Consider the following 17,513-nt stretch of genomic DNA (forward strand, 5'->3'; position numbering starts at 1 on the left):
TTACAAGAGATAGCTGAGGTAAATGAATCATCATTATCACTACCACCACCAACACTATCATTGTTATCATTATTTAGGGAAAGGAATGTAATAGGCAGGGGAGAAAGAGAGGGTTAAGGAGAATGAAGGGAAAGATAAAGAGACGACTAGAGAGAGGGATATAAGTTTCATTATAAATATGGGTATACACACTATTTATTTTGCTTTTTATAGCCCGGGCAACGCCGGGCAACCCTGCTAACGCGCGCACACACACACACACACACATATATATATATATATATATGTGTGTGTGTGTGTGTGTGTGTGTTAGAAGGAGATCTACCGAAAAAGCAAACTTGTGAAAAATAAGTGTAAAATATTTGCGAATAAGCAAAAATAAAAATGAAAAGTATTATGATGAAGACGATGATGATGATATCCATCTGGAAGGTATCAAGCAGACAGCCAAAATTAATGGGGCGAGAGGAAACGCTCGGGTGTGTTTGAAAAACAAAACCCGCTGTTTAGCGGCCAAGTAGAGAATGCGTGTGTGTTTTTTTTCATCACTTCTTTCTTCGTTTACTTAAAAGAAAGTCTTCATTAAGGCTTTCCCCATTGAGTTTTGTTTTTGTTTAGTTTTCATTTTATTTACAACAGTTAATTCCTTCGTGTGTCCTGTCTAACACACACGCAAAGAAGAGAGGTGATTTTTTTCTGTAATTATCACGAAATGCAAATCTCATAAGTAGGATATTTCCTCTTCGCTTGTGGTTGTGGATTTCTTCCTATTAAGTTTGGTTTGGAAACTGTAAAACAACTTTTTTCTTTCTCTGGAAGAAAGGAAGAACTTGATTGTTTGTTTATTTATTTATTAACTGTAACAGTTAAAAAACACAAATGACTAACTCAAAAGAACTCAATTTTTAATTTACACTTTCTTTTTGTGTTGTGTAAAAATATTTCTTCGTTAAAAAAATATCGAAAGCCTACAAAATGGATACTACTGACAATCATTGTTTAAAATCTGGTTACCTTCTTAAACAGGTAAGAAGTTTAATTATTTTCTATTTAAACCGTTTTAGTTGAAGATTCAAACAATGTTAGCAAGTATCTTTTCTGTCCCCAGTGACAGGGGAATTTAACCCCCCCCCCACAGTTTGTACTTTTTAATTGTAAATGAAAAAAAAAATAAATAAATAAAAAATACCCCTTCCTTTTGTGTACTTGTGTAGTTTAACATCCCCCAAAATGTAGAAAGCTATTCTTAACATGGAGGGGAGATCTTTGTTAACTTGTGTGGACAGAACTCGAAAATTGAAAACAATTTGTTTGGGGAGTGTAACCTGCACCAGCCACCAGCCCCTCCCCTTAATTTAATTAAAGCTACTTTCTCGCACTTCGCTCACAAATAGTTTGTTAGTGAAATAAACATTTTTGTTAAATTAAGTTATTAAGGCAAAATGGCCAATGTCAAGTTTCTTTCTAACTCCCCCAAAACTTTAAAATTATGACTTTTAAAGGTTTTCGGTGGTGCTGAAACAGACTATATCATTTAAATTTGGGGCAGATAAGTAGTTTTCATGATATATTTTGTAACTAAAGTTAATAAGTTTATTCTCCATACAATTGCATGTTGCAATTGCATCTAACGATAGCGGCTTTGAGCGGACCTGACCTTCCTTTTTAACGATCTTCTCGATTAAAAATATTCATATAAGAAAATCAAAGCAAAAACTTATTTAACATCTTAAAGTTTGTATCTGACACTCGCAAAAAATTCCTGCCTTAATTTCTTTAATGTATTTATTATCCAAAGTTTTTAAACTTTAAAATTTGAGTTTTATGATTTCATTAAAAAATTAGGTCCACCTCCACAATTTTCTTTTAATTGACAACTTTTAGAGGTTTCCAACTATGCTGAATACGGAAATCGCATTGACACATTTGAAGAAGTAAATAGTTATCGAGATATAAATAGTTGTTTTATGCATTGTATTCTTTGGCGGCCATCTTTGTTACGCGCGTAGATTTGTTTATGACGCGCGCAGGCGCGTAAAAAAGATGGCCGCCAGAGAATACAATGCATTATACAACTTTTTATATCTCGATAACTACTTATTTCTGCAAAATTTCAATGCAATTTCCGTATTCAGCATAGTCGAAAACCAGTAAAAGTCGTCAATTAAAAGAATTGTGGAGGTAGACCTGGACCTGACTTCATCTAAAAATTTATCGTAATTTCTTCATGTCATGAAAACTACTTATCTGCCCCAAATTTAAATGTTATATTCGTTTTCAGCACCGAAAACCTATCTAAGTCGTTATTTTAAAGTTTTTGGAGGAGTTGGAAAGAAACTTGACATTTTAAATTTAAATCAAACAATATTGTAATTTCTGATGTATATTATAAAAGTTAATATTATCGATATAAAAAAAAAATCACTTTAAAAATATTTTTCATTTCCGTGAAGGGTCAGTTTCGGATTTTGAAAAGGTTCCGTGTCATTTACATTTTACAATGATCCCTGTTTTTTTTTTTTTTTTTTTTTTTTAATTAAAAAATAATAACATGTTTACCTTTTTTTTTTTAACAACTATAATACATAACAAATTCTGAATTTATTTCAATATAATTGGTGTAGGAAGGTTCCCGTCCTTAAGAATGGGTTAATAAACTTTTCTTTTTTTTTAACACGATGAAGGGGTGGGGGCTTTGTACCGTACAACAATTGTTTCGACTTTCAACTTGATTTCATGGTACCGCGCGCGCTGTATTAATAACGTTATTTCGATGGCCATTCTTAACCTGGGGAGGGGAGGGTGTTTTGTAAATATTCTGTGCTCAACTAACAATTTAATAATAATAAAAAAAAAAGATTGTGAAACTTGAATTTAACCCGAAAAAATTATTTAAAAATAGTGCGGTACTAAAAATACATGAGCACCGATTTCATTTTACGTTATACAACTAAAAAAATGTATTCACTGTCCAAGCATTTCCGGCATGTTAACATGACAAAATAAAAAAAAATAAAAAAAATAGAATCTTAATTTTTTTTTAACATCGTAGAGGCAAAAAGTAAACTATTTACTTGAATAAAATCATTAGCTAGATAACTTCGAACTGATAGCGAAGCTATCTACTTCAAAATATATAAAACAACAACTGACGAAGCTATCTACTCCAAAATATATAAAACAAACAAAACGAATTGTTATCAATTGTAGGTGCTACGTCGAAATGGACAACATGGCCACCAAAATGTCACGTGACTTGTGTAAATTCAGGCAAACTCGACCCTGGAAAACTCGTCCCCTTTTGGGTAAAATTTTACATTAAGGCCCGTCTTACGTTCGTATATAACAAAATATTTTTTTGTAGATTTCGGTGTGCCAAAAATGAATCTGCAAACCGTTTCCGTCGCAAAAAAATAGTTTTCATGATATGAAGAAATTACTTTTTCGAAAAGCGGGTGATCACTTTTCCATCTAAATTTAACTTAAAATGAGAACCCACTTTCTGGCCACCTGAGAGAGGGGGGCATTTTTTGAGTGTTTATTGGCTAAAAGGTTTTTTCGATTTCTTTTTCTGTTTTCATCTTTCAATAAAGACACGAAGAAGTTAAAAAAATAAAGAAAAATCGGTATTATTTTACATTTCGTATAGAAAAAATAGTTTTTTTTGTTGTTTTTTTGTAGTTTTCGGTGTGCTTTAAAAGAATATGGTAACCGTTTCTGTCGCAAATTTACCGTTTGTATGGTATTTACCCCTTCCCTTAACTCTGAGAATATTTTCCATTTCACAGCCCAGCCTTCGTTTACGCTACGCGCAAGCATAAAAAAGACTGTTAAATGTGCACTCGCGTACCAAACTGCCTTGTCACAGTGTAGTATTGGCGAAAAATTAAAATTGGTAAATATTCATATTATTTACAATAGAACAACGACCACTCTAATTTGTTTTCTTTAGAGGTAATCGAGGTCGCTGAGAACGAATCTGATAATCAAACCCAGGGCAAATTTACCGTTTGCATGGTATTAACCCCTCAACCCGCGAACTACTTTCCGCCATTTTAGAGCTTCTGTTTACGCTACGCGCGACAGCATAAACGATGGTTGTTGAATGTGCCTTCACGTAGAGAACTGCCTTTTCACATGGCGTACGAATTATACGAAAAAGAAGAAAAGCACACCAAGTGAGGAGGGAGGGTAATGTCGGAAAGACTTTTTTTTTGTCTTACGTAGTTTTTAATGCGGTTTACAAAAAAATATAGAACTTGTGTGGCTTAACAGGTGCTTCTGCAGTTTAATTAACCGTTTTTCCGTAATTAACACACCAACATTTACCGATTAGAGCACCAAGCACCATTTAACATTTTTCTGAGATTTTACTGTTTACATTCGAGAGGAGGCGCGCCTCAACACCACCACCGCCGCCTCCCGAATGTAAACAGTAAAATCTCCGAAAAATGGTGTGCTTTTTTTTCTTTTTCGTATAAGTTTAAATGTTCCACAAGATTCATACACCATGTGAAAAAGCAGTTCTTTACGTGAAAGCACATTCAACAACCGTCATTTATGCTGCCGCGCACGCCGACGGAAGCTGTAAAATGGTGGAAAGTAGTTTGTGGGTTCAGGGGTTAATACTATGCAAACGGTAAATTTGCCCTGGGTTTGATTATCAAATTCGTTGTCAGCGACCCCGATTACATCTAAAAAAAACAAATTAGAGTAGTCGGTGTTCTGTTGTAAATAATCTGAATATTTACCTTAAAATTAGACGAAAAACAGTTTTCCAAATATTAAACCATATAATTCTATGTTATCACGGGTGGCCATTTTGTATGTGCAAGCGCGCGTCACATCCTTTGTTCATGCTTGCACGTAGCGTAAACAAAGACTAGACTGTGAAATGGAAAAGAGTCCCAGAGTTCAGGGGTTAATACCATGCAAAAGAAAGCAAACAAAACTTTTTAGCCAATAAATACACAAAAAAAATGCTCCCTCTTGCAGATGGCCAAAAAGTGGGTGCTCATTTTAAGTTCAATTTACATGAAAAAGTTATCAACCATTTTTCGAAAAAGTAATTTCTTCATATCATGAAAACTATTTTTTGCGACAGAAACGGTTTGCAGATTCGTCTTTAGCACACTGAAATCTACAAAAAAAATATTTTGTTATATACGAACGTGAGACGGGCCTTAAAGTAAAATAATACCCTTTCTTTTTCGACTTAAAATAATTAATATGTCAACATCGAGTTAAAAACATTTGTTTTAATAAGAAATTTGGGGTTTGTATTACAATCCACAGACGTACGACAAAGTGGTAAAAATTAAAAATATAACAAATAAATGTTATTAAAGGCAAGATAAGTTACTCTTCTACCTATCTAGAAAAGTTTGTAGTGATTTTACTAGGCACGGCCAAAACGGAGGAAGTATTTTCTGACAGACGTCTCTCTTTAAAAATCTATCAAAAATCAAGTAATTATCCAATCAATGTGAAATTTTCACCGATTATTAAGTGAAGAAGTAACTTTATAACGGTGTCGGTGTGGTGTGGTGCTCGTTTTTCATAATCGATATATATATATATATATATATATATATATATATATATGCCTACAACCCCCCCCCCTTTATTAAAATAATCAGCTGAAACTGAACAAAATATATAGTATTATGGGGAGGGGGAGGATTGTAGATAAACAAAAAACACGCTTTCCAAATGAATGTGAAAAAAAAATACGCATGATTCTGTGACGTCAGATTTGTGTTAACTATACGAACTATGGAAAAGCAGAAGCGACTTAATGATTTTTTAAAACCTTTTATTTTCTTCAAACTGCAATTAATAATTAATCTTTGTTATAATTTTCTTAGGTTTTAAGATTTACACAGTTTAATGATTAATAATATTATAAACATTTGTATATTAAATATCAAATACGGGTTTACGAGTGTTTATTTTGTTCGGTAAAAAGAGACAAGCAAAATATGAGGGGGGGCCTACAAAATGCTTAATATTTGTACAATAATAATATTTTCAAATCGGTTTTAATCTGGCGATAAAATAACTGACAAGAGCCATGTTTATATTAAAACTTAATATTTAAAAAAAATTTATGTTGTAATGGAACATTTTGAAATAAGTCTTTCAAAAATTAATTAATTTTTAGGAAGTTTCTTTTTAGGAAGTATATATTAATTCTAAAAAAAACGCTATTTTAAAAAGAAAATATTAAATTTATATCATTTTTTTAATAGCAACTTCAAGGTAAGTTTTTGTTCAATACGTGTATTTAATTTTTTTAAAAATAAATATGTTTTGCTTATTTGAACTCTTATGTTTCATAATAAATAGAAATTTCGATAGATTTAAATATATTTTGTTCAAATTTCAAAAAAATAAATATGGGGGGGGGGATACGCACTAAAAAAATTTTCCTCTTTTACGGAAACTGCATTTTATATGTAATTTCATTCTAAAATGGATAAGTATCGAAAATTTCACGAAAATCGGACCATTAGTTGATTTTTGCTAGATTTATTAAACACGAGTATGTTTTCACGTTTGAAATGCTTACTACATGGGAACGTTATTTTAAAGCGCCAATTATGTAAACACGATTTTCGTTTCCTAATTTCATTATTTTCGGATGATGAAAAAAATTAAAAAAAATTATTACTAGAAGGGCAAAATAATTGCCCTTCTTCTGTTAAATGGTACATACAAAAGTTATATTGATAATATTAATTTATAATAAAGTTACATCGTTTTGCATAAAGGGGGGGGGTCATTCTGTGGTGACTTTTGGAGGTGCCTATTATGCACATATAAGATTTTAAGGTTGGCAATCCGAATTTTGAATGTGTTTAATTTTTCATCTTATGTTCTTGAAGTGTGAAATTCGTTAAATACGTTTATAATAATTATCTTTCAGACTAGTAAAAAAAAAAAATTTATATATTTTCTTATTTTTACAAAAAATGACTTATGACTTTGAAAAATAAATTAATATCTTTTTTTTCTAGTGAGCCCAATATTACGAATATACCATTAAATAGGAAATGCTTTGAAGAATCGATAACAAAAAAGAAAAAAAATCAATAAATAATTGCACATTTTGCCAAAAATATAATTTCTTTCGGCAATTTGTCATTACGTGATATTACCTCAGCTATGGTAGACCATAAAACCTACAAACATTTATTATCTCCCCCTTTTCCAAAATTACATCGAATTCAAAAAGTCTTTTTCACAAATTATGCGATAAAAAATTGTGGAAAAGCCAATTTTATATGGTTTGTAGAAAAAGTAGTTTTATATGGTTTATGAAACGAGTATATGGTTCACAGATTAAGAAAGGGAAAATGATTGTACCTATTTACTATGCCTCCCCACGAGACAGAGTTAGACACCAGGGTCGTTTTTTAACGTGGAGAAAAGGTACAAAAATAAAAATTGTCTCAGTCGTGAAGAATTTCTCCTCCACCGAAAGAGAACGAGAAATAAAAGTGCAGCATCTGAAGAACAGATACTACACTTTGATCTTGTCCCGAAGGGAAAATGATTGTAATCATGAAATCAAAAATACATTCAATTTTTGAAAAAAAAAAAATTATGGTTGATGTAAAACAAAAATATCAGGAAAAAAAAAGCAGTTTTAGTTTATTTTTATTTACAAATATTTACAAGGAAAAATTTAAATCTTGATAGAAATTAGTGTGAAGGAAAAAAAACAAAGCACATATACATAATATTAAAAGTATTTCACCATAAATGGTGTTTGGAATTATTTAATTCAATTATTTAAAAAAGGGTATTTGATTGTTTGGTTACATTAAATATATTTTAAGGGTAGGAACGACCACAAATGAAGGAGGGTTTATGTCATCCATTGTTGTCAATGAAGACCACAAGCATCACAGGTTTTGGGGCTAAGATTAGAGTGTATTATCTGTTCTGATGCTACACTGAACCTTTCCTTTCTTCGTTCAAAGAAGGAGAAATCTTTATAGACTGGGGCAAATTTTATTTTTGTTATCCGGAGTGCCCCATTTTGGGGAGCCTGATTTTCCCTACATCTTGTCTAACTCTGCCCATCAGAGGAGGCAAGTAAATAGGAACATCATTAGTTTGTCAACAATCTGATGATGATGTGACTTGCGCTTGACTTGGTTAAAAGTGTAGGGGACTTGCATCTACCACGCTCTCTCCTTAAGAAGCACTTGGTCCTGATGGCAGGACAGGGTCAAGGCAACCAAGCGTGATACTGGGTGCAGGAGTTGTCTCAACACCTACAGAGCCTAGCATTCCCAAAATGGTCCCTCATCTGGTACTGGCCAGCTTCATCATTGCTTAACTTCGGAGGTTATGTAAGTAACAAATATATATGTATGTATGTATCACTTATGAAAAAAAAAGAAAAAAAAGTTGATTCACTTAATCGTCAAAACAAATGTTAAAAATACATGGAAATTTACAAGAATAATGAACTTCATTTAGTCTTGTAAAGGCTACCATAGTTTCTTCCAAACTATCACTAAATTTTGGATTTTTAAATTTTGCCATGCAAAATTTAAAGTGAGATAAAAGATGGAATTATTTGAAATTCAGGTACTTATAATATTTTTGCATATTCTTATAGCAAATCATTCTAAATCTTATTTAGAAAAAAAAAAAAATCGATTCCAAAACTTTTAAAAAAAATACTTCCGTTGAGACAAAAAATGGGAGGGAATTGTTTTTGTTTTTTTAATGTAAAATTCTATTAAAAATAGAAAAATGTTTATATTAATTTGCTTTTTATATAATAAAATTCAGGGTTTTATTTTTCTGGGAAAAAAAAGTTGCTCAAGAATAATGGATTTCAATAGATTTTAATTCGTTTACCCCTCCCTCATTTTTTTTTTTTGGCCGTGCCTAGGCTTTACTCACTTTAAAATGTTTAATCAGTTCGAAAATAATACAATGCTTAGCGATATATTTGAATGGACAGGTTTCTAACAGTATTTTTTATAATTTTTTAGTTTTTACTCATTTTTCCAAACTTTGTGTATTTAACAGTCAGCTCGCCGCTATTTATCTTTTTCACATATATCAATGTATGATTTTCGAATTGATTAAACGTTTTAAAGTGAGTAAAACCACAAAAATTTTTTCCAGATAGATATGTAATAATCACTACATACGGCTGGAACAAGTTTTCGGCAGGAACGTTTTTGTAGCAATCACCCCATGAGTATCGGAGCACGTAAACACACAATGTTGCAATTTGACCACCTGCACACATGGAATAAAGGAACTATGTTACGTTTCCATGCGTAGTGATACAGCAAACAGGCTGGAACATTTGAGAACACAGCTATATAAAGATTTGCCATGAAAATCAAATCAGTTTATTGCAGCTTTTCTCTTGTCTTCCCCAACACTGAATGTTGATGAAACCCCTCCACTAAGAGGCATTAAAATCCCTCGTCTTAAATTTTCGTACCTTGCACATGAACCTTAATTCTGATCATAGAAAATTACCACATCGAACGAGAATTAATCTTCTTTTAAACAATGTTATTTCAAACTACTGTTTCTTGTGTGATGAACACACACACATACACACGCATTTTGCTGACATGATTTAATGACTGTTTTTCTCTCAGAAAATAATCACATTAATTTCAAGCCACGTGTGACATTCTGTTCATAAAATCAGTATTCTCATGAGATCCTCATTTAACTAATCCTGCATAATAACAATCATTAAAAAAAACAAAAAAAAACACTACATTGGAATGATTCCTCACACATAAATATAAAAATTATGATTTCGAGTTCGTTGTCAAGTGTCATTATTTTCTGGAGTTATTTCTATATTTTTATTTTATGTACATGAGGATGTGATCTGGTGACATCTTTCTATTAATCGGTGATCTCGTTAAATTTACCTTTAACGTTCCTGTGGACACCCTACTGTTTTTGACTTCAAGAGATTCCTGCACTTGCAACCTCGGTCCCAAAAATTGATAGATCCCGATTATAAATTGAACACCGACTCACACCCTTGCAAATTAGTGACCCATGATCAGTACCTGTAATTGGTAACCCCCTACCATGAAGAGTATGAGTAATATATCTTGCCTTTAATAACATTTATTTGTTATATTTTTTTATTTTTGTACTACTTTGTCGTACGTCTGTGGATTGCAATACACACACAAAATTTGTTTCATATGAGAATTTTAATTTAAATCAAGTTTACAATCAAAATTTTAATAAAGAAAAACTGTGCTTGCTAGGGACGCTGAAAACAAGACTTTTTTTACAAAACCTATTTTTCCAAGGGTTATATGACAATTTAGTGGCTGCATTGTCTGTTTTGACATAGGATCTATAATCTTCTCTTCTTTATTCTCTTCTTCTATTCTATCTATTCTTCTTCTATTCTATCTATTCTTCTTCTATTCTATCTATTCTTCTTCTATTCTATCTATTCTTCTTCTATTCTATCTATTCTTCTATCTTCTATTCTGTCTATTCTTCTTCTATTCTGTCTATTCTTCTTCTATTCTGTCTATTCTTCTTCTATTCTGTCTATTCTTCTTCTATTCTGTCTATTCTTCTTCTATTCTGTCTATTCTTCTTCTATTCTGTCTATTCTTCTTCTATTCTGTCTATTCTTCTTCTATTCTGTCTATTCTTCTTCTATTCTGTCTATTCTTCTTCTATTCTATCTATTCTTCTTCTATTCTATCTATTCTTCTTCTATTCTATCTATTCTTCTTCTATTCTATCTATTCTTCTATTCTATCTATTCTTCTATTCTATCTATTCTTCTTCTATTCTTCTATCTATCTATTCTCTTCTATCTATCTATATAAATAAAATGAACTCCTTTTTCCCCTCCGATTTTGACCTTAATGGGATTGAAAATCTAGAGATTTTATGCAGATGTACTGTACACAAACTAGTGCATCGCGCTATCTGAGGTGTGTCATAGGCATATTACCTATCCACTATCTCGCTGATCGGAACTTCCTATATTTTATCTGGTGATAGTTCACTGCCAAAACCGGTTACGATCAATGGAAGTAGTAAATTCTTCTCTCTCTAATAAATTTATACTTCCACCGCCACCCCTTTACACCGGCCGTGACCGTTCACAGAAGACAATTACGGACGAACACCAGGTTATGTTTCTGTAGAAACTGGACTGCGTGTTAGGTGAAACGCAACACGCTTACTTATATGTTGGTTCAAAACAAAAACAAAACAAAGCAAAAAACTATACATTTTCTTTCCTTAAAATAAAAATTATATTTTACTTCAATTCCGTTTTATTTCGCGTTCTGCTCCATTTATGACATCGTTTCTTTTGATTTTTTTTTTTTTTTATTGTATTTTATTTGGGTTTTGTATGTTTCTTTTCTCCGTTTTTCGCTTTGCCGATCTTTCCATTACACAATTTCATTTCTTCTCTCTTTCCGTTTCTTCTCTTTTTCGACAAGTTTACCATCGTTTCTTTTTATTTTTATTTATTTATTTACTTATTTTTTTATACTTTCCTCTGTTTCTACGATCTTTCCATTTTCTTTTGTTATTTCTTCTCTCTTTCCGTTTTCCTCTTCCTTCGGCAAGTTTAACATCGTTTCTTTCTTTGTAAAACAGCCGGATTTTTCTTACAATAAACAAATCTTTCTTTTTTATTCCGTTTCTTTGCTCTTTGTTCGCTGTCTTTCCAATTTCTTTTCTTTTCTTCCCCCCCCCCTTCTTCTTTTCTTTTGGGTTGAAAACGTCCGTCTCACGTTCGTATATAACAACATATTTCTTTGGTAGATTTCCGCAGTGATGGAGATTCTTCACCAACTCGAGCCACAACAAAACGTGCCAGGGTACAGCTAGTTTTCATTATTGTCATTTTCTAAATATTGAACATTTCATTGTTGTAAATATCGGAAACACTTTTGTGGCTGCCACTGACCGCCACTATTAACAATCAAAGTAGTCTTATGTGACTCAAATTAACCAATCAACCGCAATTATTTGAAATTTAAAAAAAAAAAGGTTTTCGGCTTTTAGAAAAATTATTTAAAAAAAACGGTGTTTATTTTATGTCTACAGCCGTCTTGAAAATATTTTATTTATTCGTTTTATTTTTCGGATTGTGCTCTTTTTTAGGATTTTCAAATTAAATTTGATTTAAGCGGAAGCCATGTGAGACAAATCCTTGGTTGTGATTAGCGGTGGGCATAAAAGTGCCATCGTGTAAACGCAAAACAAACGCTTTCACATGGAAATAGACATTGATATTCAGCTATTCTTTTAAATATGCTATAAAAAAAAGAAAAAGAAATCAGTTTGTGCGATGATGTGTGTGTAAAGGGGATTGTTTTTAACTTACAATTTATAAATGGATCACAACTTATTGAAAATCAAGTCTCTTCCACCAAAGAATATGCTGAACACAATAGCGATGTGATCCTAACCAAACAGGTGAACTCATCATTTCCCCACAAACTGAAACGATATTGAAGGGTGGGGCATAATGGGTCAACAACTCGCATATTTCTTTTATTTTCTCGGAAAAATGGTGACCATGAAAAACATTAAAGAATACATTGCACAATAAAAGTCTCGTCATAAAAAAAACTACTTGTCGGTAGCAACTTTTGCGCGAACAGTTGGCAGAGATGCCGGAAATTTTCTGTTTCTATGTCTATCCTTGTAGCCATGTCACTAGTAAGGGTGCTGGAGGTAAACGTTTTGTCTGGGCTGACGTTATCCGCCTGATAGTCAGGGACCCGCTTGGATTAACCACCAAGGAGGCTGTCCTATCAGCAGGTGCAAAGTACTGGGGCTGCTGTATTGCCATTTGGTGAATGGATTCTGGACCATGCAGTAGCTTCTGGTGGGGCCTCTCGATGCCATACTAGTGGGTAATTGTTATGGCTTTACCTTATCATTAGCTACAAATAAAAAAAATAAAATAAATTCTTCGTTTCTTTTTCTCTCTTAGTTTCCCCTCTCTGTCCTGCTCTAAGTAAATCTGACGACCTAGTCCACAAATTCCAAAAATTCATCGTGACAAGTTTCAAGAAAAAATACATGATTAAACCCGGTTCTCCAACTTCCAACGTAGACCCCTACTACCATGTCTCCTTCTCCAACATCAGGGGTCTACGTTCTAACCTTCCAGAGGTTGAAACCCAATTACAGGAGACTAAACCAGACCTTTTATTTTTAAGTGAAACTGGCGTTGGACAGGCTATTTCCCTAGAAGAGTTTGCAATTAAAGGATACTCTAACTTAACTTCTAAATCTGACCCCCAAGATCGCCATGGGCATGGAATATGTGCCTATATTAGGGATAACTTTCCATGTGGTAGGGACATCTCCAGGGAAGATCCTAACTTACCCTATATGTGCTTCCGGGTTGCTTTAGCTCACACTACTGCATTTATATTTACTCTCTATCGCCCCCATAACAGCGGAGTTACTATCTTTAAAAGCATATCTGAGAAAATTGACCAAGTCCTATCTGCTTATCCTTCAGCTAACATTCACGTATGTGGTGACTTCAATGTTCACAACGTCGAATGGTTAACCCCTCTAACAAGACCGATGATGAGGGGAGGTTCTGTCATGATTTCTCCATTGCCTATGACCTTACTCAGATTGTTCAGGAACCCACCCGTGTGCCCGACAATGACGGCCAGTATGCGAGCCTACTAGACCTTTTTCTCACAACTTGCCCTGAACTATGTTCAGTTTCTATTCTGTTGCCTCTTGGATCTTCCGACCACTCTGTTGTATCAATTAAGATAAAAATGAAATGTAATAAGTCCCCAGACGTACCTCTCCATCGTACAGTATATCGATACACTAAGGCTGACTGGGATAGCTTCCGTACATTTATATCTGATCTACCTCTGCATTCCATGTTTAAAAAGGATGTGTCCTCCATAGTATTAGACCTGACGGAATGGTTAATTGTAGGTATTGACCGTTTCATACCCTCGAAAAAGTTTCAGCAAAAACCTAACAGCCAGCCATGGTTCTCTCCAGAATGTGCTGCTGCCATTGCGCACAGAAATCACTTTTTCCACTGTTTCCAACGTAATAGATGTATGAAAACTAAAGCCGCTTTCAGGACTGCCAGCAACCATTGTAAGAAAGTAATAAAGAATGCAAGAGAGTTGTATGCTCAATCTGTTAAGTCCAAAGTAGCTGAGCAGCGGCTTGGTTCCCACCAGTTTTAGCAAATAGCAAACAGAATCCTGAACAGAAGCGTGTGCTCCATCCCAACTATTATCAATGGACCTGAGGTAATCTCGTCAGCATCAGACAAAGCCAAACTCTTTGTCAAGAACTTTGCAGCTAATTCTACCCTTTGCGATCAAGGCCACCAACCCCTAATATTTCCTCTTGTATCAGAAAACACGCTATGTGATATACGTATATCTGTACGTGATGTTGCCAAACTAATCAAAAACCTTGATTCCAGTAAAGCAACTGGCCCTGACGGTTTTCCAATTATAGTACTCAAAAAACTTCAACCTGAACTAGCGTCTATACTTAAAAAACTGTTTAAACGTTGTCTTAAGGAGAATAGTTTCCCATCTCCCTGGAAAATTTCATCAGTATGCCCTGTATTTAAGAATTCAGGTGATCGCTCATCCCCCTCTCAGTACAGGCCAATAAGTCTCCTGTGCGTCATGAATAAGTTGCTGGAATCTGTGTTAAATACAGAAGTAATCAACCATCTCAACAAAAATAACCTTCTTAGTGACACTCAATATGGTTTCCGTTCTGCTAGATCTACAGCAGATGTGCTTACAGTTATATCTCATAGGATTAGCAAATCTCTCGACGGAGGCAACCTTTCTAGGGCAATTGCTCTTGACATATCTAAGGCCTTTGATAGGGTATGGCATAAAGGTTTACTTCATAAGATCTCTAGCTATGGTATTGCTGAAAATGTCTTCTCAATTATTAAATCATTTCTTTCTGATAGGTTCATAAGAGTAGTAGTTGAGGGGCAAAAATCAGAAGCTCACAGTATTAATGCCGGTGTCCCTCAGGGGTCCATCCTGGGCCCAACTCTTTTCCTGATCTACATTAATGATCTTCCAAATCACATCCTTACATCATTTGTAGACATTTATGCTGACGACACTACCATTTATGGTAGCACATCTAAGACAGTAAACGACCAAGTTCTCTCCAATTCTCTCTCCTCTGATCTTGAGCACGTAGTACAATGGGGTAAGGAGTGGCTGGTTACTTTTAATGCATCTAAAACCAAGCTTCTCTCTTTACATCATCAACATTCTGATCCACATCTGGCATCAATTGAAATGAATGGCTCTCGTCTTCAGGAGGCCTCAAGTTTTGACAAGCTTCTTGGCTTGACCATTACTCCTGATCTTAAATGGAACACGTACATCAAATATGTTGCCAAGGCCGCTGGAAAAATGGTGGGATCTTTCTATTGATCCGGTAGATATCTCACTGCTGATGCTATTCTCTATCTATATAAGAGCCAGGTACGTCCAAGGATGGAATACTGTTGCCACATCTGGGCAGGAGCTGCTAGAAAGGACTTGGCCTGCCTTGATAGAGTTCAAAATAGACTTCGTAGCCTCATAGGAGATGTCCTTTTCTCTTCCTTGCAACGTATATCTCACAGAAGAGATGTTGCGAGTTTGTCTGATGTATCGTTATTTTCATGGAAAGTGTTCGACTGAGCTTCAATCTATGGTCCCCCCTCGCCAAACTTTCACAAGAAACACTCGTCTAGCTGTAAACACTATCAATAATTCCCCCCACTCTTTATCTGTACCTAAACCTAAACGTAGATTCCATGAACAAAGCTTCTTTCTTAGAACTGCACGCCTGTGGAATTGTCTTCCATTTTCCTGCTTTCCGGCTGACTACAATATGGTTGTCTTAAAGTCTAACGTAAATAAGTTCTTGATGAGCCGTTCCATATAAGTTATCAAATTTACCAAATTTTCATTACTAATGATTACTAAATTGTCCAATTTCTACTGTACACTCTTTAACCCTTATCCTTGAGTGGCCTCTTGTCCTTGATAATGTGGTGTTGCCTATGTAAAAAAAAAAAAAAAAAAAAAAAACAAGCCCGAATACCCTAAAATCAATTTTTGAAAGGTTAGCGTTTAGTTGGTACACGTCAGCACTTTGAACAAAAGATTATGGAGAATCGTTTGGCTTGAAATTGCCCTTGATGCAAATGCTAAGACCAGTTTTTTTTTTTTTTGCGTATCTTTGAAGTACGCGATCATACAACTGTTTTCCTCTTTTTACATCCTTTGTACTCTGTCGTCTATACTCTGTCCTCTGCAAGATATTTCAAGCAGTTCTTATCACTTTAAATTTGTCTGGCAGGAACAAGGTATATAATGGCGTACACAGAACGGCATTTATATAACTGTGTGCACGATGGCGACTGTGATGATAACAACGTAGGTGAGAAGAGACACATGTAATACAATTCTTTTAAATATGGAGAAGGGAAATACATTATTGGTGATGGTGGGGACAGACCGTTAACACTTTTGAAGGGTGTTTCATACTAAATTGTTTTACAAATACGATAGACAAAATCACCTTTTCAGGTTGAAAGATGACAAACGAAGACTTATAAATATAATGATCTTTATTCCATCCGGATGAGATGATAATCAGGAAATCAATTGCCTTTTTGATTTCTACATTGTCTTTCTTCCCTTTCTTTCACTTCCGAAAGGGGCTTAGCTAACTTTCCTCGTTCATGACTCGACTCTGACTGATCTCTCTCAACTGCTCTCTGATTTCTGACTGAACTCCAATCCTCTTCACTGAATATATTGAAAATCTATCTTTCTTTGTGAAATTGGAAACGTGCTCAAATGTGCTCTCCTCATGTGGATTTACATACACATATGTCCAACACGTTTCTGGTAAAACAAAGACATTCCTTAATTTACATTGTCCTATATCTGACCTACTAGTTGCATCATTATTTAGTTATTTCTAAAAACAATGGTCAATTCACTAAATTCCTGAGATTGCTTTATGTATTCACTTTTAACGTTTGAAAACTGGGTTCGATTCTAGCCGTTTCCTTATAATAAATATTATTTTGAATCATGCCTACGTGTTTCTTTAATTACTGGGATCTGTCCCCTTCCATATTTAACAGTACTTCAGGAAAAAAAAAATTAATTGGGAAAGCATCAACGGTTTGGATGTGTAAGTTTTGTAAAATTTGATTTGAGACATAACTGACAGGAAAAAATTATTTTCTAAAATGTAGCAAAATTAGTGCCTCGCTTCGACTCCATATAGGCAAAAATAGTCAGTAATTTGACTAGATTTGTACTAAGACAAGTGTACATGAAATTTGTGTGCTACATTCAGAAGATGTATAATAAGGAAGGATTGTTTAGGTTACTTGAGAGCTTTTTTTTCTTTTTCATTTGAAGGCACATTGCGACTTAGAACATAAAGGGCTATTATTTGGGATC

General features: G+C 34.0%; 1 protein-coding gene across 3 annotated transcripts in view; it reads left to right on the top strand.

The window, feature by feature from the left end:
• The first annotated feature begins 292 nt into the window (after positions 1-292).
• LOC145265431 (pleckstrin-like) overlaps positions 293-17,513 on the top strand; it is a 645,465-nt gene continuing 628,244 nt past the window's right edge. Inside the window, exon 1 of one of the 3 annotated variants that reach the window (XM_080121265.1) lies at positions 293-1,026. In XM_080121265.1, coding sequence (XP_079977391.1) covers positions 976-1,026 — 51 coding nt within the window. In that variant the 5' untranslated portion in view covers positions 293-975. The remainder of the gene's footprint in view (positions 1,027-17,513) is intronic. The other 2 variants (XM_080121266.1, XM_080121267.1) reach the window with 2 other exon arrangements.

The sequence above is a fragment of the Euprymna scolopes genome, chromosome 40, assembly GCF_053919585.1.
Source record: "Euprymna scolopes isolate OS-2025 chromosome 40, ASM5391958v1, whole genome shotgun sequence".
Lineage (NCBI taxonomy): Eukaryota > Metazoa > Mollusca > Cephalopoda > Sepiida > Sepiolidae > Euprymna > Euprymna scolopes.